Source organism: Setaria viridis, chromosome 2, assembly GCF_005286985.2.
Source record: "Setaria viridis chromosome 2, Setaria_viridis_v4.0, whole genome shotgun sequence".
Lineage (NCBI taxonomy): Eukaryota > Viridiplantae > Streptophyta > Magnoliopsida > Poales > Poaceae > Setaria > Setaria viridis.
The window spans coordinates 32,614,802-32,641,505 of NC_048264.2; the positions used below are offsets into that span (position 1 = coordinate 32,614,802).

The window sequence follows — 26,704 nt, forward strand, 5'->3', positions numbered from 1 at the left end:
TGGCGCGACCTGGCCATTTATGCACGACCTGGCCCATGCTGGCACACAGTGAGGGTCGCAGTGTCACAGGCAGACTGGCACCACAGTGCACGGCCTTTCGAGTTGCATTTGTTGACCCTGACTGACCTCAACAGGCTGGTCTGGTCTGGTCTGGGTGTGCCACACACACAACGGTTTACCATAAATCGGCGCAGGTATCTCTTGGCCAGGTTTTGTAGGCAGCTAGCCAAGCGCCCAGGCCTGGAAGAGGAGGCTACGTAAAATCTAGGCAGAATCACGAGTCAAGTCGCTCACGGTAATCCTTTTTTTAAAAAAAGTCGCTCACGGTCGAAGTTAACTTCCCCACAACAAAAATTAAAATGGTGTACTTATTTTCACATTATTATTATCCTGTTAAATTCAATGTGTATTATAATATAAATGTTTTGTTACCCGTAGCAACGCGTGGCACAATTTTAGTCCACGTAGAATCAGATCCTGATATTTTAGTCACATAGTAGCGGGAAGATGAAAAAAATTAGGACGCATTTGGTTCCGAAGATAAAGCCTCTCCTTGCCCGCACAGTCGGAGGGGTTTGGTTTGCTTGCCGTATTGTCCAGGGGTCTCCACGGGAAGTCTTTCCTTGCCAAAGGGAGAGCGGCTCTCCCATGCAGTCTAAGTGCTACGAAGAATCTCAAATGTCACTTGGGTGTGTTTAGGTCTTTACAATTTACTCTAAATGACCAAGTCAAAATTTGGCGCTCCCAGAAACTTTGGCATGACCAGGCTTCTTCACAGAGCTAACGGCGAGTTTTTGGCCACAGATTGCCCCGCTCCAATTTAGTTGCCTGCTAATGCTTTGTACGAATGATGTGGCACCATTATATGGGGCAAGCTTCCATGCATATATTTTCGGAAACAAACCAAGCAGAGCTTCCATACATATACTGCTTAACTACGAAATAAAGCAACCATATCTCTTAAACCATTTGAACTACCTAAGCTCCTTGCAATTCAATATATAAATCAAGATCCATACCGACTCTATCTTATTGTAAAAGAAAATTATTAACATGCGGGGCCTATACTTAGAAACAAGAATTTTGGCATGACCATAATCCAAACATCTCATCTTTAGCTAAATTTTAGCCATTGCCCTGGTTTGGCTGCAGCCAGATTTTGGCCTGGCAGCTTGGGGACACCAACCAAACAGCCCCGAGCATTGAACATGCCCACAAATAACTCAAAACAGCTAAAATAAATGACACAAACAGCCCAGCCAGGACACGGCCTGAAATGTGAATCAGATCAGCCCAGAAAAGTCCACAGAAGCATACATGCGGTCCAGCCAGCAAATGGGGCTAGCATACATGAGGTCCAGCAATAACTTGCCAACAAGTCGGGAGCATGGGCTCAATAGATCTGTCGGATGAAGATCGGATTGGCTGTAGTTACTGTGACACACATAAGGTAATTTTTCAATCACCTGACGCCTAGACAGACCCTAAAAAGAACAGAAAGAATAAGAAAGATGGTTGTTAGAGTTTTGAAGTGACATGATGCATCGAAATGAAAGAAATAAGGTCTTCCTCACAAGACTTTTTTTGGCCTGCTTCATTACGGTTGAGCAGGCCGGATACGGTCAGCCCAAACCAGTGAAGTATTTCACTGATGGGCTGACATTGATGGTCCTCTTTCCTTTCCAGACATGCGGAACTCTTAAATTGAAGGTCGTGACGGAAGCAGAGAAATATGAGTCCTTGGGGTGATTAATCCATGGCATCTAGTGCAAATCCCTTGAACCGTGCAAAGCCGTGCAAAATACTGATTTTTTTCACCCAAAATTTCAAGAAAAGAGGAGGCAGATGGTGATCAACATGTTCAGAGCCTGCCAAATTTGTTTGATCCAACCGTTTACAAAACGACGGAGAAATAAGACGATACTGACAAAAAGTGCACCACAGTATTTTTGGCACAGCTCTCTGAATGTCTTTCTCCCATTTTGCGCAAGGTTGGATCATCAAATTTGGTGAAGACACAGAACAAGTCAAACACTACTCCCCTTTTCTTAACTTTTTGGCAAAAAATAAAAGAATTCCGCCCACCTTAAACAGGTTAGAGTACTTTGCCACAGGTACCAAATCATTAAGCCCATGAAGCAACACGCACATCCTTTTATGAACCACCCCCCTTTTTTAATTGCAATGGAATAATCATATACAATGAAAAAATAATTAATATTTCTCTACAAACCCAGGCCCCCCCTGCCAGTAAAATGCTTGGACAATCCTCGACCTTCCAAGAAAAAGGCCGCCCCTGTACCTGTATACCTACGCTGTTCTGTTATCTTACAGCTTCTACTAAAACTACGATTACGATTACTACTACTGTTCTGTTTACCTTGGTCAGTGTAGAAGGATGGCTTCTCCCCACCCTCTTCCAAAACCCCTCCGCCAACCTGAAGCCTGTGATAGTACTGCTGCGCAAACTCACCTCCCTGATCCATGTAATGGCCTGAGGAGCAAGGGTTGAAGCTAGACCTTTGCCGCAAGTAGCTCAGCTCATCTTCCTCGGGTATAACCGCTGGGCTCACTGGGTGCATATGATCTGAGGCTCCAAATATGTAATCATACTCCATGCTGGCCAAGTTCCTGGTGCTGTTAGTGCTATCGCTGCTGAGAGTGCTGCTTGACCCTGCATCAGAGTTGCTGAACAGCGAGGAGCTGTCGCTTCGACTAAAGCCTGGTATCGGGTACGACCAGCCGTCGGATGCTTCTGATGTGTATGTGAGATGGTGCACTGCACGATCCTTGCACAAGTTTCCACCTTGGTGCATGCTCACATAATTGCCTCCTCCCAAAGGAGTTGATTCTGAATCTGCCATCTTCTTGGGTTTCTTAGCATGTGAGGCACCTTGATTAATCATTGCTTTTCTTACAGAGTCTGGGACACGCGGTGAACACCTGATTGAGTTAACTCAACATAGTTTAGGATAATCAACAGAATCAATATGACAATATACAGCATAACTACGTTTGTCATAAGTGAGAGCAACACAGTATTTACCTTGCATAAAGCAGCATGTATGCACATTTTGACAGGACCTTTTTGAGAGAAACAGGTTTCACCTACAGACAACATTAAAGGCTATTAATAAGCTGGGAAAAATAGTTCAAGTGGCACATAATCTATCAAGATTCCAATACAAGGTCTAGTCTTTCATTGATTATTCAAAAACCAATGCCAGATAAGGAAATTACTAAAGGAAAAAAATGATTGATGCTGTAACATGGTATCATTTTAAATTCCTCCACTATGTAATACACTGTACTAAGCAGGTTCAGTCATATTATTTACCTTGCTATCATCCATCTCGTGCCACTTTCCCTGAGGATCCTTCACATAACATACATAATGACCAGAGATGGTAGTATTCATAACATCATGATGGACAACCACAGCATACAAGCTGTACACAGGACTATAATCATCTGTTTCACACATGAATTGGGACAAATTCAAGTGCTCTGGGAACTTGACATCCTTGCTGATCTTGCCATAAACACCAGACTGTTCAAAGAAGAAGGATTTGCATTAAATGTAAACACTATGATGCTATATAATTTTGTTGCAAACCTAACACAGTAAATATCAACCCAGATTGACAAAAAAAATTCTTGATAGAACACGGTACCTAAGAGTGAAGAAAATAGCCTAAGATAGTTAATAGTACCTGATATCTTTTCAGCGCAATTGTCAGAATATTTGGTGCCTCTGATATCATCAACTTCTTTTTGGCACGCTCATATGACATGCATCTGATGAGAATACATAAGTTCAAGAAGATAGGTACATAGAAGCAAAAGAAGGATCAACTAAGGTATTGTTAGGCTAAGGATTAGACAAATAGGCAATGCTAAGTAATGCAAGTGATCACCAAACTCAACTCCTACAACAAGTGAAGTTGCTACAAGTTTAGAAACCGACAATACTATAGTTGAAGATCAGTTGCTAAGTTAAGGTCCTTGATTCAGCATTTTAGCTCAAGTTTCCTTGACTATGCAAGGTGATATATCCAAGCAACATCATAAAAATGCAAGTGCACAGCATGTAGATAAGATAAACCATAACGTGAAAAGTTAATCTGAACCGACCTGCTACAATGGTATCTATTATCACCGTCTAAAACTTCTGATGATGTAAACCGACGAAGTGCACCTTCAAGGGTATTGATATCGCCATCTATTTCAACAGTTAAATCCAAAATACGTTCAGACTGTGCTGAACTGACCTGACACTTTGTGCATATTATCTAGGGGAAAAAAGGAAACGATTATAAGATAATATAAATATGCATTTTCTTGTGAAATCCGATGCTGCCACTAGAAGTCTGTAGGGCATGGAAACGCTGAGTGGTCTACATGAAGAAAACCTTAGATTGTAGATAGCCCCCAAATATTAACTGCACCAGAGTTGATTCTTCAGCTAGCTTATGGACACCATTTTTCTTTGCTTCCTTCACGCTAGCAGATTGCATAGTATCAATTGCATACCTGTTAAAATTATCACTCAGAACAGTTTTATGAAAGGAAAAAGTCCAAATTACTCCCCTCAAGTATAGACAAAGTACGGATAACCCCTTAAACTATTTCTTGGTTCAATTTAGCACCTAAACCATACCATTTGGTTCAATTTATCGTCTGAAACAATTTCTTTTTTATTTATCCACGCACAGGTGGAGTTTTAAATTAAATTTTTGGAGATGATAGCAGACATCATAACACATGTTAGAAATTTTTTTATCATTATTTTGATAGGTTATGATATTTAATAATAAATTAATTCTTGGGATACAAAATTATATAAAAATAATGACGAAAATTTCATAATATATTTTTTGATATACATTGTGGTGTCCACAATCACCCTGCAAAATTTCAAATTGAAATTCAACTTGTGTATGGAGAAACAAAAAAGACAAACTATTAAGGGGTAAATTGAACTAAATAGCATAGTTTAGGGGGTTATATTGAACCAAATAATACTTTAGGGGGTTATCTGGACTTTGGCTATACTTGAGGGTAGTAATTTGAACCTTTTCCTTTATGAAAACACTATTCCTAGTAGCAAGATTTGACTAAATTTATAGAGGACACATTCAACAAAACCAATTATTAGGGATGGTGTTTTGGATCAAGTTTTTACTACCAACAAACTAGGATACAGTTTTGTTATGACTAGAGAACAAAATAGTTCCATGGTTCAATTCCTATAAACGCGAACAGAAGAGTCCATTTGACTTTTAGATTTTGTGGCATGTAAATGGTAACATGCTTCATATGGTGTTCAATTAAGTTTTCAACTGTCCATCTAAATATCTGAAAGAACAGCGATAATTCTTAGCATCCGAACTAGTGTACTAACTAATTCAGCCAATGTGCAAGTTAGAAAAAACAGAAAGTGCAAGCTTTGACATGGGGTATTTATCAGTGCTTCATAATTTACCCAAGGTTGTAGATAGTCAAGAGACTAAATTATAGGGAAGAAAACAGATGAAGACTTTCCTTTTCCAAAGGCAACAAAGTATGCTGATAAGGAATACATTAGCTCTAGTTTGAAAATAGCCTTAGATAATATTCTCAGTCACAATGATATGATATGTTTTGCATGAATGCATGGCCAAAAATATTGATAATCAATAAATAGGTGTGTAGTATTCCTGCTCAAAGGTAACATGAGTATATTGAGTAGGAAAACATCAGAAATAGTTGGAATAATACCCAACAGTAGCCTAGTCATAGTAATAACGTAAACTTTCCATGAGCACATCAACAAATCAATGAGTTTTCAAGAAACAGGTATACAATCATCAACATTATGCAAAACATCATCAATATAATGAGCATAACCTGATCAGCCGTCACTAGTTCAATGCACATGGATGCTGACTATATGACCTCGAAAGTTAAGAAGTGAAGAAAAAATCTCACCTTAGAAATTCATGAGCATCTTCTTCTCTACCCTGGCCAAAGCTAGTACCAATCTCATTCAGATGAGATAGTATTCCAGTAGGCGATACTGGAGCTTTTCCACACTTGCCCTCTGTCATGACTTTTTCCAACTCACACATGAAGCACCATTCCATTTTAGAACCTAGAAAATACAAAAGTGCTACATTATTGACCGAAGAAATACAGAATGTAACACAGAAAATGTAAGTTGAGTGTAAACTACAATTTCGTGAATGATATCCTTCCAAAAGATACGCTGTAAGTGGTCGGGTAAATGCCAAACACTGAAGAACAGCATTTGCATAGCAGCTGCAAAAGAAACAAAGATAGGGAGGTTAGACAAAGAGAACAGTTCTAAGTGCCACACTCAGATTCGACAAACTACTTCCAATTAATAAAGTGACCTAAAATGTTTAACAATACATTGGTTACTATAATATGTTTATTATATGACATGGTAAAACAATATAATTTGTTAAACATAATGCAAACAGTATATAATCTCATGAGAAGAAACACCGCTTGTAAGTTTTTGTTGGACAACAAAATTTTAATCAACACAAGGGGGAACCAAGATAAAGTGTGCCTATTGCAGCTGCGTGGACTTGTGTCTCGTCATTGAAGTAATAAATATTGTCATTCAAAACAAGGAAACAGACAAGTAGACATACATACAATGATAAAAAATAAGCTAGGTGATTATGTATGCTTGCTTTAAACTAATTATTGTTGACACATCAATTTTGAACACCTAATCCTTTTCCCCCTCATTTTATGTGGATAGTTTGATTAGTATTGGTGCATGAGGTGTTGCATTTGTAGAGTGTGATTTACTAGCTCCCATAGGGATTTGGGATTCAATAGGATGACACTCATACTGCAGCCAATGTGCACCATACAGCTTGCCAAGCATTGGAGAATTCACAAGTAGTAGAATGGAGACTAACATCATTGTATAATTAATTATGTGGAACCTTTCCAAAAGAAAATTAATACTCAATCATGTAAACCTTCTCCACTCTAATTATCCATGCTATAGTAAAGAATTCATTATTACAAATAAAATTACATTAAGATAACATCAAATACATAAAACCATATACATATCGATACAGTTTACGAGGAAACTCATGTATTACTGACTAATGTTGAGAACCCTGTACAGCCTAGCCTGTCTACTATCCTATGTATTTAGCGCATTCAACACACCACTAGGTTGACTATGTTCCACAGTTTTTTATGTGTTCTGGTTCAATAACTATCTCATTACCTTATGCTATACAAATGCTAATCGGCTAAATTCCTAATGCAATGAGAATCAATCATAACCTAGAAAAGTGAAAACAGTGGCATTAAGTGCACTTTAGAGCCGACAGTACTATATCATTTATTTATTCTCATCTGTATTGATGTTAATCCCAATCTATATAAAATAAAATGCATATTCAGTCCATACTTAAAGCACATCAATGAACTAAGTATAGGAAAAGTATGACAGTATGAAGCAGTGATAAAATAGACCGGCTCATGGATTAACACATCAACATAGTTCATTAATTATGTTTGAGAAAACATAGTTCATAAATTCTAGCATTCATACTTTAATGGAAGAAGTGAATTAAATAGTTTCTCAGCATGATTTAAGGAAACATTACAGAAGTTATGCACAGATATTAACAATCTCCAAATGAAACCATGCAGGATATGCTTAATAGAAGCACGTGAATGTTCACCACCATATAGCACATGGTTGCTGTAATGCTGTATGCAATAATAACCGAACCATTAATCAAATACCTATTGCCAAGGTTGCATAGACCAAAAGGATGCAGTTCCAACTTCTCGAAGTTGTAGAGCTCGATGAAATGTTTGTATGGAAAAAGTGCCTGACAGACAAGTTAGGATAATAGGATAATCATCAGGCAATATGATTGTATAGCGGTAAATGGTAAACCCCCAAAAATGTAGGCCGCTTTTGTTTTGTCCTAAGTCAACCTTCTCTAACTTTGACCAAGCATATAGAAGTTTGACTTATGACAACTAAAACGACATACATTTTGGAATGGAGGGAGTGATGATTAATTGAGGTACCCAGTTTTATTTACCAATTCTGTTGCATAATGTCTCACAACTTTTATAGCTGTTTGTTGTCTGGCATATTTCTTCTCTGTTGATGGGTTATTTGGCATTACTCTTGAACTCTCTGACCTTGCACACAGACCATGAGAGTTATCTCCCCTTTTAGATGGGTTATGTGACAAACAATATGCACTGCTGTGAGCTGAAGAAACTTTGTCAACAGCTGACATGCATGGCGAATTTCTAGAACTTTCATGGTTATCTGCACCAAGAGCTTGCTTGTTGGATTGCTCCAGTTCACTCTCCAACTCAGTATGCTGGTCAGGAGTAGTAAGATAATTTTTTTCACAAACAGCAGTGTCATGAACTTTGGCGGCATTACTTGAAGTTGTAAGCCTTGAGCAATCAACAGATTCTGCCTTCCCAGTAAACTGAGAATATTCTGCAGGGACCTCTGCTGTATTAGATGGCTTATCAGGGGGCATATCCTTAACCTCTACTCTAGTCACCACATTCTCTGGTGCACCATCTTGTCTGGCACCAAGATTTCGTGTATGACATTCATCTTTGTGTCCTTTTCTCCAGTGATCTATCTGGCATTTGAAGGTGCTGCAACCAACAAGAAGGAAGTTACTTTTATTTAAGAAAAATGGAAAGAAATCCCAGCCTCTGAAGGAAGTAAGTTATTTAAGTAAAACAATTCATACAATAGAGCCATCTTATTCCACACATGATAAGGGGTTACACCTCTTGAATAAAGGATCTTAGGACCGATGCCCTACAATGCATGCTACATTATACAAGAGGGATGCATGGGATTTGTGAAATAGAAGTCTTAATGGCTAGATACGGAAGACATTGTAGACTAAGTCACAGAGAGTTGGTTTCAGGAACAGGAGCTACTGGGTCTGGAGAGCTATTGTCATCTGCAAATCCATGTACTTGGCTACAGCTTTCATAAGAAATGCTGTTAATATAAAGCAACACAGCTCAAGGATGAGAATAATTTGTGCATGCACTAATCGAGGAATTTGTGAACGTAATTGTCTTCACCTTATAGCAACACATAAATTCAACTTATACCTGATAAAACTAATGCTTCATTGCATATGCTCCTAACTACATTTTTCTTGATTAAAGATGCATACAATGAAAACTAAATAAAAGCGCGACTCTTAAGACATTAGTAGCCCATGTATTTGTTTCACATCTCTATTTCATTGAAAAGGTAATAAAGTGGAAAAAATGAGGTCTTCCATTGAAAAGGCCAAAAGGGGATCCAAACAGGGCTTACAGATCCAACTTCACCATTTGATATATTGCCAGCTGAGTAGTTGACATTGGCTAAAGTATAAGGAATGGACCCTCCACATCACATAGATGTATTGCCAAACAAAAGCTGGCAGCATACTTAGGTATTATCTCGGTTATTTTCATTTTTCTAATATGAAGCAGACATGAAACTACCTGCATATCGAAATTGCCCATACTAAATCCTATTCAACCCCATAATGCAGCACGGATCAAAGCTACGTAGATAGAAGAAAAGGTAATTCCTAGTAACTGCCTTTTGCAATATGAATTCCTCATTTTACAGATTGGCTAAGATGTCAAGCACATAAATGTACAATGATTAAACCATCTGTCTAGCATGACACCCCAAGATGTGTAATCTGCTACATCAATAAATCAAGCCATTAATCTGCAGTACATCTTCAGTGTTACAATTTTGAAAGAGACCCTTGAGGTTCCATTTCTAGTGAAGCACATACCTTGCAATGGAAATGTTATTTTGTACAAGCAACACAGTTCAATGATGAGAATTATATGTGCATGCACTAATCGCTATTAGGAACTTGCGAACATAAATTACCTAAGATTCACCTTATAGAGTTATAGTAACACACAATGGGTGAAATTCTGTTCCTCAAGAGTATAGTAGCACAAACGTAACCTGAGAAAATCAATGCCTCATTTGATATGCTCCTAAGCTTTTCTTGAATAAAGACGCACATAATGAAAAATAAATTAAAAAAATAAAATGCAACTTTTAAGAGATTGGGGACCCATGCATTTGCTTCGCATCTCCATTTCAGGCAGTTGGAGAACTAAAGTAGCATGCAAGGTGATATAAAAGTGGAAAACAAGGTCCTTCATTGCTCATAATTGGACAAATTGGGAGTTGAGGTTGGCTAGAATATAAGGAAAGGGCCCTCCAATTCCAAATCACACAGATGTCTTGCCAAACAAAAGCTAACAGCATAATCGAAGATTGTCTCTCCATACTTTATTTGCCTAATATGAATGAGGCATGCAACTATCTAGGCATAACTCAAATTCCCTGTGGTACATCCTCTGCAACTCCATAGTGTTGAAGTATAGATCAATGCAACAGAGAATCACACAAAAGGCAATCTCAATTTCCTAGCAACTAGTTTTCAAATAATAACTCGGAATTGTTGAACTTGATTCCATAAATATACATTAACTTCCAAAAATATGAGAACCGCTACATCAACAAATCAAGCAAAAAATCTGCTAATGCATGCCAGTTCTAGGGTAATTTTTATCTGAAAGCAGCATCCACGCTCAAAAGCAATGCCAGTTCTAGGGTAGTTAGAAACCAAATTAACTGATGAAACAATATGTTAAGAAACTGTAACACAAGTATCAGAGGCAATGCTGGTCCCGACCAATCCCTGTTGAGCAAATAACTGATGGAACGATAAGCACTCGGGGGTAAGCCACTAGCCTGACACGCTCGGGACCAAAAATGATTGGGGGGAAACAAACAATTCACACTGTAACTCCATCGGCACTGTACCAAGTACTAACACCTACAAAGTACCAAATCCATGGCATCGCAGCTCCCTATTGGAAAAAAATCACACGCCCGTCGCGCAATGCAGCAACATAATCGGCACGAATCGGACGATAAAAACGAGAGCAGGGGAGGGGAGCTCACTGACCAGTACTTGACGCTCTTGCATCGCTTGCACCGGAGCGTCGTTGGCCTGGCGCACATCGCACAGACACCCTTCCCCGGCGGAGTGGAGGCCGCCACCGCCACTTCATCCTCCACCACCGCCTCCTTCGGCGAGGGGTCCACCTCTGGCGCCGCCCACAGCGGGGGCGCCTCAGGAACGTCGGACGCGCTCACGAACTCGCCACCGTACTGGCCGTAGTAGTAGGCCTCCTCCCTCTCGGCGATCTCGACCTCCTCCGCCGCCTGCCACGCGAGGCGGCGCACCTCCAACCGCCGCGCCTCCACGCGCTGCAGCCACCCGGTCGCCGCCATGCCGAGCGCCATGAGCGCGACGGCGACCACCAGCGCCACCGCCGTCGACAGTTCCATATCCCCGCACGCACGAGCTGCCTCCTCAATCCGCTCGCTGCCCAACCCCGCCGCCGCTCGCGCCGGATCCCGGCCGCGCACAGCTGCAACCTTATCCCGCGCCGCCGCCGGCCAAGCGGAGAGGAATTGGGGAGGGGGGGGGGGGGGGGGGGGGGGGGAGTGATTTAGGGTTCGACGGGGGCGCCTCCCCCCTCTCGCCCTCGCCCCCCTTATGATGGCCTCGCCGAGTAGTAACGGAAGGCGCGGAAGGCTCCGGAAGGCGGCGAGGGAGGGCTGCCGCGCGTCGGCGTCCGTTTCCCGGGCGAGAGCGTGGAGTGAGGTGGGGGGTGGGAAAAACGCGAAGGGGGAGCGGGGGGCGGGGGAGTAGCCGCGCCGCGCGCAGCCCAGTGGCGAGGGGTGCGCGGTAGTAACGGCTGTTTTTTCCCTTTCGGCGCGTCGCGGAGCGAGCGCCCCAGCGCAGCGCAGTGGGCGAGAGTGAGACGAGAGCGGACGCCTCCCTTCCCTGGCAGCCGGCTGCGGGCCGTCCGATGGCGAGGGGACGGTGGGACGGGCCGCGGGAAACAGTGGAGAGGTGGCGGGCCGAGCTGCTGCCCGTTGGTTCGCGGCGTATTTGCTTGGGTCAAAATTAGCAGCCAATTTCCTTCAAGAAAATTAGCAGCCAATTGATATTGTAGCAGAGATGCAGCATCTCCAGCAGATTGCTCATATCCACTTCCAATACTAAAAACCTATCATTTAGAAGATTTTGAAGAAATCACTTCCCCAATACCAAAATATTTTTGGCAATTGCCAAAAACTCAGCTCCTCTCGCCTTGAGGTAGGGGAGAAGCAACCCTCTCTGCACTCTCCCCTATCGACGGTTATTTTTGGCGCGCACGGACATGTCCGCTCCCCTGGCGCCGTCGCTCGGCTACGGAGCCATGGTAGTTGCCGTCAAGGAACGCCACCGCACACCCTGAGCCTACCCAGATGAGAGAGAGGGGGAAGGGGATCCACAAGTTTGCCTACCTCCACCACTGGTGTGCCATGGCCGGCTGTAGAGCTCTCGAACGAGCCGTGCCGCACCCTTCCTCCTGCCGCCTCGAGCTCACCACGGGGAGGACAGCGCAGGGGCACCGCTGCCTCGATTACAAGAGGGGGCGGAGCTTGGAGGCCAGGGGGGCGAGCTATGGGGGTACGTGTGGAGCACCGTCGGGAAGGGGACGCACGAGCGTGTGCCGGCATGGAAAGGAGGAGCCGGCGGTATCCACCGCGTGAGAGGGGGCTTGACTGGTGCAGGGAGGAGAAAAAAGAAAAATGACTAAAGGCTCTGATGTGTGGGCCCCACGTGTTGATGGAAGTATTGGAGATTGGCTTTTGGTAATCTGCCGTGGGGTTGATCACCAAAAATGCAAAAGTAACGATGGAGAGAGAATAAATTTTGGTAGTGGGAGATGAGCAGTTTGCTGGAGATGCTCGGTCATCCTTCTCAAAAAGATAGCTAGCAGCCCTTTAATGATCCAAATATGACAGGATTAGCAGCTGTTGAATTCAATGCTATTAATAGTGTAGTATCCGTCTACGATTTGAGCAATCAAAAGAGGATGTGTTGGGATGGATATGTGTCAATTACTCAGTCGAATAAGGGGTGCTAATCCTGCGTCATGTTCAACTTCAATGTATGGTTGCATGACGAGATTATTTAAATATTGTGGTCATGTACTCAGCAACTTCTTGGTGGACGTTCCTTGGAGAGAAAAAAATCCATTCTATAGTGCCATCTATACTTCATATTCTTTTAGCTTTCAAAACTACATTTTTCCCTTTTTGAGATGAAATTCATCTTTTCTTAAGTGCATAGAAATCTTTTTTGATGCCATCATGCAAGCAAGGCTACGAAGCTTCCCTTCTCTCGTCGCTTGCTGTCACGTTGTGCGCTAGTGAATCCTACGTACACTCCTGCCGCTCCCTGGGGCCCACCTTGACGAACTTCTCCGCGCGCCCGAGTGAATGGGTTGGGGAGTCACTGGTCAGCCGCGTGTCAGCGTCTAGCCCTCCAGCTCTGCTACACGCAAGTCTCCACAACGCATGCTCGACATCTGTTCAGACGAGGAAGATGACAGCCGGTCCCCACCTATCTGGCCCCATTTGTCAATGGCACTGGTGGAGGAGCATCTGGGTGGAGGGGATCATTCTCCTCTGGGGCCACCAGACAAACATCCTACTCGACCGCGCGGCGGCCGGAACCGGGATCCTCTGCATCACCGCAAAATGTTCCGACATGTGGGTCCGTACCTCGGCGGCTAACATGGTGGATAAGTGATAAACACTTTCGCGTCGAGCGTCAAAACTCAAAAGTTCGTATGCCAATCATGGTTCATGGATGATATGAGTTTGATGCTACAGGATCACGAGCTGCTAATATCTATCCATGTATGATCTGACAACTAACATGAAAAAAAAACCACAGCACGTGATAAGGAAAATTGTTTTAAGTTAGATGTGTGAGTAATTACAAGTTTTACACTAGGATAGCATGGCGCTGCTAATAAGCAAGACGCACAATTCAATAACCCGTGATAAAAAAAAAACTTTATAAGCTAAAGCGAGAGTATCGTAAGCTACGAAGCAGTACACAAACTATCCGACAGCTAGCGCCAAAAACGACGGTTATAAGCATGGTGCGAGAGTATAAACGCGACAACTAGTGAAAATGCAAGCATAATTGGTCAACTAGCGACAAATAAATTTGGTATAAGTTATGTCTATGTTTCTACTTCCTCTGTCCGAGAACATAGTTACGTTTAGATTTTTTTAAAGTCAAACCCTCTCAATTTTAACTATAAATAGTGAAATAATGATGAAGACTAATAACATAAAAATAAAAATGACGTTACTAGATTTATCGTGAAACAATCTTTTCTATTTAAAACAATTTATTTTTAAAGATATTGTTGGTCAAATTTAAAAAAGTTTGACTTTGGAAAACCTAAACGTAGCTATATTCTAAAATGGAGGGGGTAGACCATAGCGTGCATTTTGAATAGTTGTCGTATTGTTTAAAATCCACGCATGTCTTGAAAAAAAAATCTTTCAATGGAAAATTTCTAAAACTAAAATAGGAAAAATAAATAGGCATGGAAGATTTGCACCGTGGTCCACGGATATGTTCGCCACTGGGGCAGGGCGATTCCTTGTTTGGGAACAACATAATAGAGTAAAAAAGAAGTGGAGGGGTGCAGCAAGAGGAATAAACACAAGAGTGTGATGGAAAAACAATAAGAATGGAAAACGATGTGGAGTAAATCTTGCAAGATACTAGTATCGAACAACCGGCCATAGAGCATTTCTGAAAAAAAGAAAGAAAGAGAGGGACAGAGAAATATAATGTTGATGTGCACGTGGCCCTAGTTTTATAAGTTATGAAATAGAATTATAGATCACTTTAGCTATGTAAGTCAAATTTGTTAAATGTTAGCGATATTCTTGTGGATGCCGTGGACTCAGCTCTCCACGGATAAGCTCCTCCACGATCTCCTCTAGGTTGTAGGCTTACCGAGCCCTCTAACTGCACGTGTGTACTACATGTATAACCCTGAGATCAACACAATTCTTGTTGTGTCGGCTATCGCTTTCATTCATGGTATCAGACGGGATGAATCCGTTTGCTCCTGGTTCTCCTTCGTTGCCTTCCGCTGCCTCTGCGATGGCCTCCACCGACCGCTCCGTCCACGGCTCGGTCGCGGACTCCTCCTCCATTATGGAGATTGGTAATCGGAGCCCTTCTCGACAGGCTCCACCGCCCCATCAACACCTCCAGCGTCATCTCTTCCTCTGCGATCCAGATGCTGAACATCCGAACGTACGTTCCTGTTGTCCTCGACCTCGAGGACTCGAGCTACACCCAGTGGAGCTGCTTCTTCGAGATGCGGACTGAGTTGCAATCGATGCCTGCAACGTCAACTGCCTCTACGCCACCATCAGCCAGCGCCTCCTCGACATCGTCATGGCGCCGACCCACACCGCATCTGAAGCCTGGCACACCATCAAGGATGAGTACCACAACAACGCCCTCACTCGTGCTGCCTACCTCGAGGTGGAATTCCACACCCTGCAGCAAAGCGACCAGTCCATCACCCAGTATTGCAGCCGCCTCAAGATCCTCGCCGACAACTTGCGTGACATCGGCAAGACCATCAGTGAGGTCGATCGGGTCCTCAACATGATTCGTGGCGTCAACCCCAAGTTCAGCACCTCGATCCCCTCCATCACCAGCGGCAAGATCACACCCACCTTCGCCGACACGCGCTCCTTCCTCCTCCTGGAAGAACATCGCCTGGAGATGGAGGCTCGCATGGCCGCCGCCCACACCATGTTCTCTGTGAACTCCGTGGGTGCCGCCGGTGTTGCCGCCGGAAACTCCGGATCCGACTCCAACTCCACACCGGCGGCTCCCGCCCGAAGTAGCCAAAGAAGAAGAAGGCCGGTGGCTCACCGGCGCCCTTCGCTGGCAGCGGGTCCTCCTCCGCTTCGCTCCAGCCGCCTGTGGGCGTCAATCCCTGGACCGGGATGTTCCAGGCCTGGCCCAGCAATTGGCGCCGCTCTGGCCCCGGCCTGCTGGGCCCCGGCCCAAAGTCAATGCCCAGCAGGCCTACGCGGCCCATGGTTCAAACTTGAATCCGGGCGCGCCGCCCGCTTCGTCAGCCGCGGCAAACCCATGGGATCAGGGCACCCTACTCGCCGCACTGAACAATGCTGCCACTGCTTCCACCGGCGGCACCTCCGACTGGTTCTTCAACACCGGCGCTTCTTCACATATGACCAACTCCTCTGGTATGCTCTGGCCTCCTCACCCCTCCTCTCCGTACTCCCACATTGTGGTTGGCAATGGCGCTACCGGGCCCATCTCCATGGTTGGCACGAGCACCATCCCCACTTCCTCATCATCTCTATCCCTGTTGAATGTCCTTTACTCACCTTCTATTATAAAAAATCTTGTCTCTGTTCGTGCCCTCATATGTGACAATCTTGTTTCTGTGGAATTTGACCCCTTTGGTTTCTCCATTAAGGATCTACACAGCAAGGTGGTGATTCTCCGATGTGACAGCACTAGCGACCTCTACCCACTTTGCTTGCCTCCACAAAATAATCTCATCACCGACACCGTCTCTGTTGATCTGTGGCATCGACGCCTCGGCCATCCAGGTCACGCCGTGCTTAGTTTTGTCTTATCAAATTTCCCTTTCACATGTAATAAGTCTGCTTCTCACATTTGTCATGCTTGTCAATTGGGAAAGCACACTCATTTACCTTTCCATGCCACTTGCTATGTTACACATTTCCCATTCGAACTGTTGCATGCTGATGTTTGGACATCGCCCGTAGCCATTAATTAAGGTTATACATATTATTTGGTACTCCTAGATGATTTCTCCCACTATGCTTGGACGTTTCCTTTGCGCAACAAATCTGATGTCTTGCCCACTATACTGTCCTTCCATGCATCTGTCACAACGCAGTTTCAGCGCCCGATCCTCGCTCTCCAAACTGACAACGGCCGAGAGTTTGATAACACTACCTTGCGCTTGTTCTTCGCCGATCGAGGTATAATCTTGCGGCTCTCTTGTCCTTACACTTCGCAGCAAAATGGGAAGGCCGAAGGTGCTCTACGCACACTCAATGACAGCACACGCGCCCTGCTGTTCCAAGCCTCCATGCCACCTCATTTCTGGGTGGAAGCTCTGTCCACGGCCACATACCTGCTCAACCGCAAACCGTGCACACGTTGATAGGGTCCGTCACGCCACATGAACTCCTCCTCGGCCGGCCACCGGCTTACGAACACTTACGCGTCTTCGGGTGTTTGGGCTATCCTAACCTTAGCTCCACCATGCCTCACAAGCTTGCACCTCAGTCTACTCGCTGCGCCTTCCTTGGTTACTCCCCTGACCACAAGAGATACCGGTGCCTGGACCTATCCACACGCCGTGTCATCACGTCGAGGCATGTTGTCTTTGACGAATCCACATTCCCATTCGCGCCACCCACGGAACATGACGCGAGCAGCCCACAGTTGACGGAGCTACCGGATACACATCCTAACCCTCTGCAGGACACGATGGGACCAGGCTGTACATCATCGGTACCACGACACGCGCCAGTGCTACCTCAAGCATAGCAACGCCACTAGGACCCCTCGACATCACGGCAAGCTGCAGCATCGTCGTCACAAGCTTTTACTCCGTCCTCGACAGCACCATCTGGACGTTGTAGTGCATCCGGCACACCCCTAGCAACGACATCGAGCTCGCACCAGCGCCGCACGACATCTACACCATCACCGTCGCTCGCGTCCTCGACACTGGTGACCCGCGTCTCCACCCCAGGCGACACTGGTGCCTGCGTCCCTCCTTGGAAATACAAGCATTAGTCCCGGTTGGTAAGCCTCATATCTCTCGAAAAACTAACCGGGACTAATCATTCGGGACTAAAGGTCCCCCTCTTTAGTCCCGAGTTATTCACCCGGGACTAAATACTTTCTTTAGTCCCGGTTGGTATTAACCGGGACTGAAAGGTTCCAAAAAAATAAAAAAAGCTAGCCTCCATCCCTGCTCGTGCCACCGCCCAGCTCCGCCTTGACCACTGTACCACCTCCTTGAGCTCCAACTCCACCACCTCCTTGAGCTCCAACTCCACCACAGAGACAATCAAAATAATTAACACTTCGCAAATTGAAGCAAGAAACATATATGCTCATCTCACATGATCATCACACAAGTGAGAACACACAACCAATCAATTTGCACAAGATCTGATTCACAACACATGAGTTCGATTTGATTCACAACACATGGAGGATTCACAAGCACAATCGCAAATGAATCATTCACAAACAAATCACAAACTACAAAATCACTCACAAACAAAATAATCACCGGCTTCTCGTATCCAAAAGCTCCCCACTCATGATCTCACCCGCACGCGCGCCGGTGGCAGCCGGCGGGCCATGCGCCAGTGGCGGTCAGCGCCCTAGGGCCCGGCCAGGGAGGACCCGCACGCCGGTGGCCAGGGCGCTGGCCGGGGAGGCCCCTTGTGCCGGCAGCCGGCAGCCAGGGGGCGAGCTGGGAAGGCCCTGCATGCCAGCGGCCAGGGGGCCGGCCGGGGAGGGCCACGCGCTGGCGGCAGACAGTGGAGGGAGGAGAAAGGAGGAGAGGGAGGAGAGGAAGCGGTGGAGGAAGAGAGAGAGGCCGGTGGTGGGTTGGAAAAGAGGATAAGGTAGTAGGGAGAGAGATGAGGCCGCCGGTGGGGGTGATAAATTAAAGGCCGATGCGGAGAGAGTCCATTGGGGGAATAAAAAAAGAGAGGATATAGTCCCGGTTGTTGGTTTCAACCGGGACTAAAGATCATCCTTTAGTCCCGGTTGGAACCATCAACCGGGACTAAATGAGTGGCCTTTAGTCTCGGTTGGTGTTACCAACCAGGACTAAATGCACTACCAGATTCCCTCGTTGTTCCTAGCCATTACAACCGGGACTAAAGGTGGCTCTTTAGTCCTAGTTGATATTACTGATCGGGACTAAAAAGCCCCTGTCGGAGTTGGGTTTTGGACCCGGGACTAAAGGAGCTTTAGTCCCGGGTCCAAAAATGACTGAGACTTTTGTAGCTGGATGTAAGGTCGTTTCTCTACAAGCTGGTGCCCGCGTCTCCGCCACAGGCGCCCACACCCTCAACTACGGCGCCCCAGTACGACACGTCACCGCGCGATCCGTCTCCACCGCCACCTACGTCAGTTGCCTCACTCGAGACCGGCTCCATCGAGCAGCACGGTGGCACTCGACACCATATGCAGGGGCGGATCTAGGGCCCGGGCTGCAGCCCGGGGCGAGCCCATGTAGTCCCTTTAACATATGTGGTATTTAGCCTAATAAAAGGAGGTTTATGAGGCAAGATTAGATTGTTTTGGTGCTGATTCAACAACTTAGCCCGGGGTGCAGCTCCGTTTTGGATCCGTCCCTGACCACATGGTCACTCGTGCGCGGGCGGGCGTCTTCAAGCCAAACCCGCGGTATGCGGCTTTGCACGACGCGATGGCCATCTCTCCCATACCGTCGTCTGTTCGGGCGGCACTGCGCGACCCTAACTGGCGGGCCACCATGCAGGCGGAATTCGACGCCATCCGCACCAATCGTACCTGGAGGCTCGTGCCACGCCCACGCGGTGCCAACATCGTCAACGGGAAATGGATCTTCAAGCAAAAACTGAACCCAGATGGCAGCCTCGAGCGCTACAAGGCGCGCTGGCTCATGCACGGCTTCTCTCAGCGCCCCGGCTTCGACTTCGGCGACACCTTCAGCCCAGTGGTTAAGCCAGCCATGATTCGGACCGTACTCACACTGATCGCATCACACCACTGGCCGGCTCATCATCTTGACGTGTCCAACACGTTCTTGCATGGGGAGGTAGGCGAACGCGTGTTCTGTCAGCAGCCGGCGGGTTTCGTCGACAACGGAACAGCTAGATGCAGTATGTCTCCCCTCCAAGTCCTTGTACGGCCTCAAGCAGGCACCACGCACATGGTACCTCAGGTTTGCGACGTTCATCCAGTCCACCGGCTTCGTCGCCATAAGGTCCGACACGTCCCTGTTCGTTCTCCGACGGGGTAATGACGTCGCCTACCTACTCTTGTACGTCGACGACATGGTGCTGACGGCCTCAAGCGAGTCGCTGCTCCAACAACTCATTGCTCAGCTTCACCAAGAATTTGCGTTGAAAGACCTTGGGCCACTGCGGTTCTTCCTCGGCATCGACGTTCAGCGCTCAGACAATGGCTTCTTCCTCAGCCAAGCAAAGTATGCAGAAGATCTTCTTGAGCGTGCCGGAATGTCAAACTGCAAACCAATCTCAATGCCGGTGGACACCAAGCCAAAGCTATCCAGCTCATCCGGCGTCAAGCTCACAGATCCATCCAACTACAGGAGCTTAGCCGGGGCACTCCAGTACCTTACCGTGACCCGTCCAGACATCGCGTATGCGGTGCAGCAAATCTGCTTGCACATGCACGATCCAAGAGACTGTCATATGGCGCTGATCAAGACAGTGCTTCAGTATGTTCGTGGCTCCACTCGACAAGGCCTGCACCTGTGCGCTTCACCAACACTCGACATCGTCGCCTACTCCGATGCGGACTCTGGGCCGGCTGCCCCGATACTCGTCGTTCTACGCCAGGGTATTGCGTGTTCCTTGGGAGTTCACTGGTGTCATGGTCATCCAAGCGCCAAGCCATTGTGTCCAGGTCCGCGCCGTCACCAATGTCGTTGCAGAGTGTTCTTGGCTTCGACATCTCCTTGCCGAGCTTGGTCATCCGCTGCACAAGGCAACCATCGTCTACTGCGATGTGTCCACTGTCTACATGGCCTCAAATCCAGTACATCACCAGAGAACGAAGCACATTGAGCTGGACATACACTTTGTTCGCGAAAAGGTGGCTTTGGGGTGACGTCAGGGTGCTACACGTTCCAACAGGAAGCCAATATGCAGGTGTATCGACAAAGGGTCTACCTACATCATTGTTTCAGGAGTTCAAGTCCAGCCTCTGCGTCGGTGACGCTGAGTCTGCGGCGGGTGTTAGCGATATTCTCGTGAATGCTGTGGACTCGCTCTCCACGGATAAGCTCCCCCACGATCTCCTCTAGGTTGTTAGGCTTACCGAGTCTTTAGCTTAGGAACCGGCCCTCTAACTATACGTGTGTACTTATATGTATAACTCTGAGAACAATACAATTCTTGTTGCGTCGGCTATCACTTTCCTTCATTAAACTTTGACCAAATTAATAGAAAAAATACCAACATCTACAACATCAAACTAGTTTCATTAAATCTAGCGATACTACATTTATTTAGAATTGTAGGTATTATTATATTTTCTATATAATTTGTAACCTCTAGAAATTAAACTATTATGGATGTTCTCTACCTATAGATACATCTTGTCAGACACGATGTTGGCATACTTTTTTATAGGCACACGTCATCTGATTATCAAATCTCTCGAGCGAAAGAGAAATACTCATGTGTGGTAGAGTTTATAAGAACATTATAGTTGATGTGTCAATATCTTGGTAGATGCGACATTAGCATGCCTTTTGTAGGGTTTCTCTCACTTTATACACAAAGGTTACTGGCCCCTCCTAAATCCTTCTTTGTCTTGATGACCTTTGTACCTTTTCGAGTGAGAGCGATATGAGAATGAGAGGCATTGTATTGCCATCGAAAAGGAGTTCGGCTTTCCATCAAGAGATCAGCAAAATGTGATGGGGGATAGATTGCTTTTGGAAATTAATTAAGTAGAGTTTCATGGGGCCCCTGTGTTCTTGTTTGTTGTAGAATGTTTCTTGTTTCCTTCTCCTAGTTGAAGTTGGCGAATAAGAACTTGCTGAGGTTGGGTTTGACATTGTTCATTGGTTGGTGGCATGTGCTTTAGGTCTTTTGTCTAATCAATCAGCTGAGAGCTGACAGTTCTGATAGGCGGCGAATTTAGGGGGTGTTTGGTTCCCTAGAACCTCCTAAAATTTCTGTCACATCGAATATTTAGATACTAATTAGGAGTATTAAATATAGACTAATTATAAAACCAATTACACAGATGGAGGCTAATTTGCGAGACGAATCTATTAAGGCCCTATTTGTATCCGATTATTTCCCGCTTATTGGTGGAAATAAGCGATAAACCCACCCAAACGCCTTGCTTATTTCCCGCTTGTCACGTAAGCCGCTTAGTTGAAAATCCGGAATAGAACTAGCAGGCCGCTTATCTCGTACGCGGCTCTGGATACGCTTCTGGGGCAAGCGAACCGTTTTTCCGCAGTACCCTCAGCCACCGACGCCACCGAGCCTCCCGCAACCGCCGCCGCTCCCGTCCGCTCAGATCCCGCCGCCGCCGCCGCCGCTCGGGTCGCTCGGGCCGCTTCCAGATCACCACCGCCGGGCTCGGCCCCCGCCGCCGGCTGCCCCTGCCAGGGCTCGGCCCCCGCCTCCGGCCGCGCCGCCTGGGGTCGGCTCCCGCCGCCGGACGCCCCTGCCGCCTGGGCTCGGGCCCCGCCTCCGGCCGCGCCGCCCGGGCTCGGATCCCGCCGCCGGACGCCCGTGCCGCCCGCGCTCGGCCCCCGCCGCTGGACGCCCCTGCCGCCTGGGCTCGGGCCCCGCCTCCAGTGGCGCCGCCCGGGCTCGGATCCCGCCGCCGGCCGCCCGTGCCGCCCTTGCTCGGCCCCCGCCGCCGGCCGCCCGTGGTGCGCTCGGCCCCCAACGCCAGCCGCCCGTGTCGCCTGCGCTGGGCCCCCGCCGCCGGCCGCTCGTGCTGCGCTCGGCTCCGCCGCCGGCCGCCCGTGCCGCCTGCGCTGGGCCCCCGCCGCCGGCCACCCGTGCTGCGCTCGGTCCCTGCCGTCGGCCGCCCGTGAGGCGCCTGTCGCCATCTGCCATTGTGAGGATTGAAGTGTTGAGGGAGGGTAAGAAAAGATTACCCTCTGTATTGAATACCTACTGTCAGTTAGTACTTCCACCACCGAACAAATTTCATGAGAGGCATGCCATTTTCGTGAGAGGGGAATTCACCTCAGCTTCAGGTTGCTGCTTGAAGGGAAAGGTTTTCCAAAATCCAACGTGTAGCTATGAAGTACCATTTTATAGGTGTAAATCTTGTTGCGTTGCTTAGGCTTTTTGTGGATGGAAGTGATTGAATTGTTTGATCAATTAATTTGTTGGACAACTAATGACAAGGCTATATGTAAATTTCTTCATTTATTCACCACGAATTTTTGGCATGCCACTCCAAAATGAGTGTCATACAACACTTAGTGGTGGATGTCTGTTCATTGAGGTATTGGAGGAAATATAAAACCATACACAATTTTAGTTATACACTATTCAAGAGCATCGTATTAAGCCATCTCTGATTGAGCCTTTTTCCCATGCATGATTACCAAGTTAGTTTCACTGTAGCACACTAGTTTACTACAACACCTCTGAGTTGTACACAGAGATCTTGAGCAACGTCATTTACTTCCCCTATAGAGTACCTCATAACAATTTTATGCATGCATGCAGTTGCTGTAGAGGATCTGGACAGCTGTTGCTGCTACGACTGCAAGGCCGCCAACAAATAGCAAGGTAAAATTGGTGCCACTTCTTAATGGATTACTAAAATGACAGATTGTGGGTTGTATGGTCAGTAAACAAGCTTGTAGATTTGTATTTAATTCTACAATACTGTAATCAAATTTTAGATGGAAAAGTCATCAAAGATTGTGGCAAAATGGGATTTGTTTGCCGCGAAAGCTTTCAATGACATTTGTGTGGAAGAAGTACTTACTTTCAATCAGCCGCAGCAATGTTTGAATGCGGTGGGATATGCAAACCTTATTAGAAAGTTTTATGAGCGTACCAAGAGGCCATACGGTGAGAGTCAAATGAAGAATAGGTGGGATATATTGAAAAAAATGTATACCCAATGGAAGACTTTGAACTTGAGATCAACCGGATTGGGAAAAGATCCTGTTGCTGGTTGTATTGTGGCTGACGATGAATGGTGGGAAGAACAAAATAAGGTGAGCCCACTAACAACAATACTAGAGATATAGTTCACATACACGTTGTTTGTTTATTTTGAGTTGGAGTATAATAGCATGCTATTTTGATGATATTTTACAGGCTATGCCAGGTTGTATCCGGTTCAGAACAGCTCCACTTGAATATGAGGATCAGATGCGAATCATGTTTGAATCGGTCATTGTTACAAATGAAACTTCATATGTTCCAAGTGGTGATGGAAACGTTGATGTTGATGAACATGATGTTGTTGATGTTGAGGGCACCAATGATAGGGAGGCACATAAGGCCCCATCCAGTTCTGAGCGGAGGGCTTCAAAAAGGCCAGCTCCTAGTTCCCCTAAAGGAAAGAAGAAGAAGACTTTTAGAGACCAGTGCATGAAGCATTTGGTCGATGCATATGAGTTGAAAGCTCAAAGTAGTAAACATTCAGCTACTTCACAGGTTGTTGATCACGTTAGAGATGAGATTGGAAATATGTTGGAGCAAGTCATTAAGGATGGGGCTGAGGAGGGGAGTGATGAACACTTCTATGCCACACAACTTCTTCAAAAAAAGGAAAACCGTGATGTGTTCATTACATTAAAGACACCAAATGGGAGGTTGAATTGGCTGAGGAGGGCTTGGGAGATAAGGAAGAAGCACTAGGGTGTTGCATTAGTGTGCCATTATCTTTCATTTCTCTTATGTTGTGTGAGACATAATTTCAATTTTCTAAGTATGCTGTGTGAGACTATGAACCTTCTATTAGTTGTGTTGTAACAATAAAAATTCATCTGATGACTTGGTTAGTGCTTTTTGACAGGCTTGCATTTGTTTTCATGAGTACCTCTAGTGCAACTAGTGAATGTGAAGGCAACAGTGATTCTGTTCATACCATGGATGTTGATGAATCTAATAACACTGATGATGATTACATAGTGGCAATGCTTGGTTTGGACTACATGGCATCATCTGGTATGAACAAGAAGAAGATTACTACTACGATAGCAAGGATGACTGGAATACAGTGGGTTGAGTTACAACTACAAGATCCAGTGGAGTGCTTTAACATGTTCAGAATGAGGAGGTCAGTTTTCTTAAGCCTTCATGACACTTTGGTGCAAGATTATGGATTGAGATCAAGTAGACAATTTTGTAGCAAGGAAGCACTAGGAATGTTTCTATGGGCTTGTGGTGCACGTCAATCTTTTAGGCAATGCAAGAATAATTTCCATCGCTCATTAGAAACTGTGAGTAGAAAATTTGAAGAGATTCTTGAATCTATCATGAGATTAGCTGTTGACATTGTGAGGCCTAAGGATCCACAATTTCTACTATTCATCCTAAACTACAAGAAGCAAGGTTTTGGCCTCATTTCAAATATTGCATAGGAGCAATTGATGGTACCCATATACCCGTAACTGTGCCATTAGCTGATCAACCGAAATATATTGGTCGGCATGGGTATCCTTCACAAAACGTCATGGCGGTTTGTGACTTTGATATGCGGTTCACAATTGCTGTCACTGGTTGGCCTGGTTCTGTCCATGATACTCGTGTATTATTGGACACGCTTGTCACATACAAGGATCAATTTCCACATCCTCCCGATGGTAAGGACGAGTTATGTTGCAATTTATTTTTTAGGGAATATTTGCTCATTGTGATATAACATATAAATATAACATGCAGGTAAGTACTATCTTGTTGACTCTGGATATCCTAATAGAAAAGGATTTCTTGCACCCTACAAGGGACAGAGGTATCATGTTTCTGAATGGCAGCATGGTCAACATCCGGTAGGATTGAAAGAAGTGTTTAATCATGCACATTCATCCCTTAGAAATGTGATTGAGCGATCATTTGGAGTTCTAAAGATGAAGTGGCGCATTCTCTTGAATTTGCCCAGTTATCCGGTTAACAAGAAATCGAAAATTATAGTTGCTTGTATGGCCCTTCACAATTTCATCAGAGATAGTGTCGTACATGACGTGCATTTTGAAGAGGATTTTCAGGAAGATGATGGTAATTCAACCCAACCTAGCACAGATGGTGGTGGTGGTGCTTTAGGAGATGACATTGATATGGGTGCATTGCGTGATGCTATTGCTGTCGCTATGGTTTCGTGATTCGTTGTTGTACCCATGATGGATGTTTCCATACTAGACCGATCTATCGTATGAATTTTATATTATTGTAATATAATTTCTATTTAACAAACTCCAAAGGCATTAGAATTATTGTCTTCTCCTCAGATTCACAATAAAAATGAGCTATTATTAGCCTTAGGGGCATTCAGGTCAATTTACCAACCAGGACAGACAATCGACACAAAATAATCAGGATTGCCAAACACCCTGCTTATTCAGACAGGAGATTCTCCAAGCAGCAGGCTTATCAGATAAGCTTGCTTGCCAGATAAGCGAGTTCAAGAAAAGCGTATACAAACAGGGCCTAAGCCTAATTAGCCCATGATTTGACAATGTGATGCTACAGTAAACATGTGCTAATGATGGATTAATTAGTCTTAATAGATTTGTCTCGCGAATTAGCTTTCGTTTGTATACTTAGTTTTATAATTAGCTAATGTTTAGTCCTCCTAACTAGTCTCCGAATAGTCGATGTGATATAAATTTTAGTCCGGACTAAAGATCCAAACATTCTCTTAAACTACATGTACTGTCAGGTTTCCGTTGCATTTGGTAGGAAAGATAGTTT

At 45.6% G+C, this 26,704-nt stretch overlaps 1 protein-coding gene and 1 pseudogene across 1 annotated transcript; one reads left to right on the forward strand and one right to left on the reverse strand.

The window, feature by feature from the left end:
- Positions 1-2,153: 2,153 nt before the first annotated feature.
- On the reverse strand, positions 2,154-11,767 carry LOC117844768 (ubiquitin carboxyl-terminal hydrolase 17). The gene is made up of 11 exons (XM_034725550.2): positions 11,040-11,767; positions 8,097-8,679; positions 7,789-7,877; positions 6,215-6,300; positions 5,971-6,133; positions 4,413-4,533; positions 4,135-4,292; positions 3,714-3,798; positions 3,338-3,550; positions 3,047-3,108; positions 2,154-2,943 (listed from the first exon to the last, which is right to left on the reverse strand). The coding sequence occupies exons 1-11, from the start codon at positions 11,423-11,425 to the stop codon at positions 2,226-2,228; spliced, it is 2,664 nt and encodes an 887-aa protein (XP_034581441.1). The 5' UTR covers positions 11,426-11,767; the 3' UTR covers positions 2,154-2,225.
- A 12,342-nt stretch (positions 11,768-24,109) lies between these two features.
- LOC140221916 (uncharacterized) lies at positions 24,110-26,115 on the forward strand (annotated as a pseudogene).
- Positions 26,116-26,704: the final 589 nt, after the last annotated feature.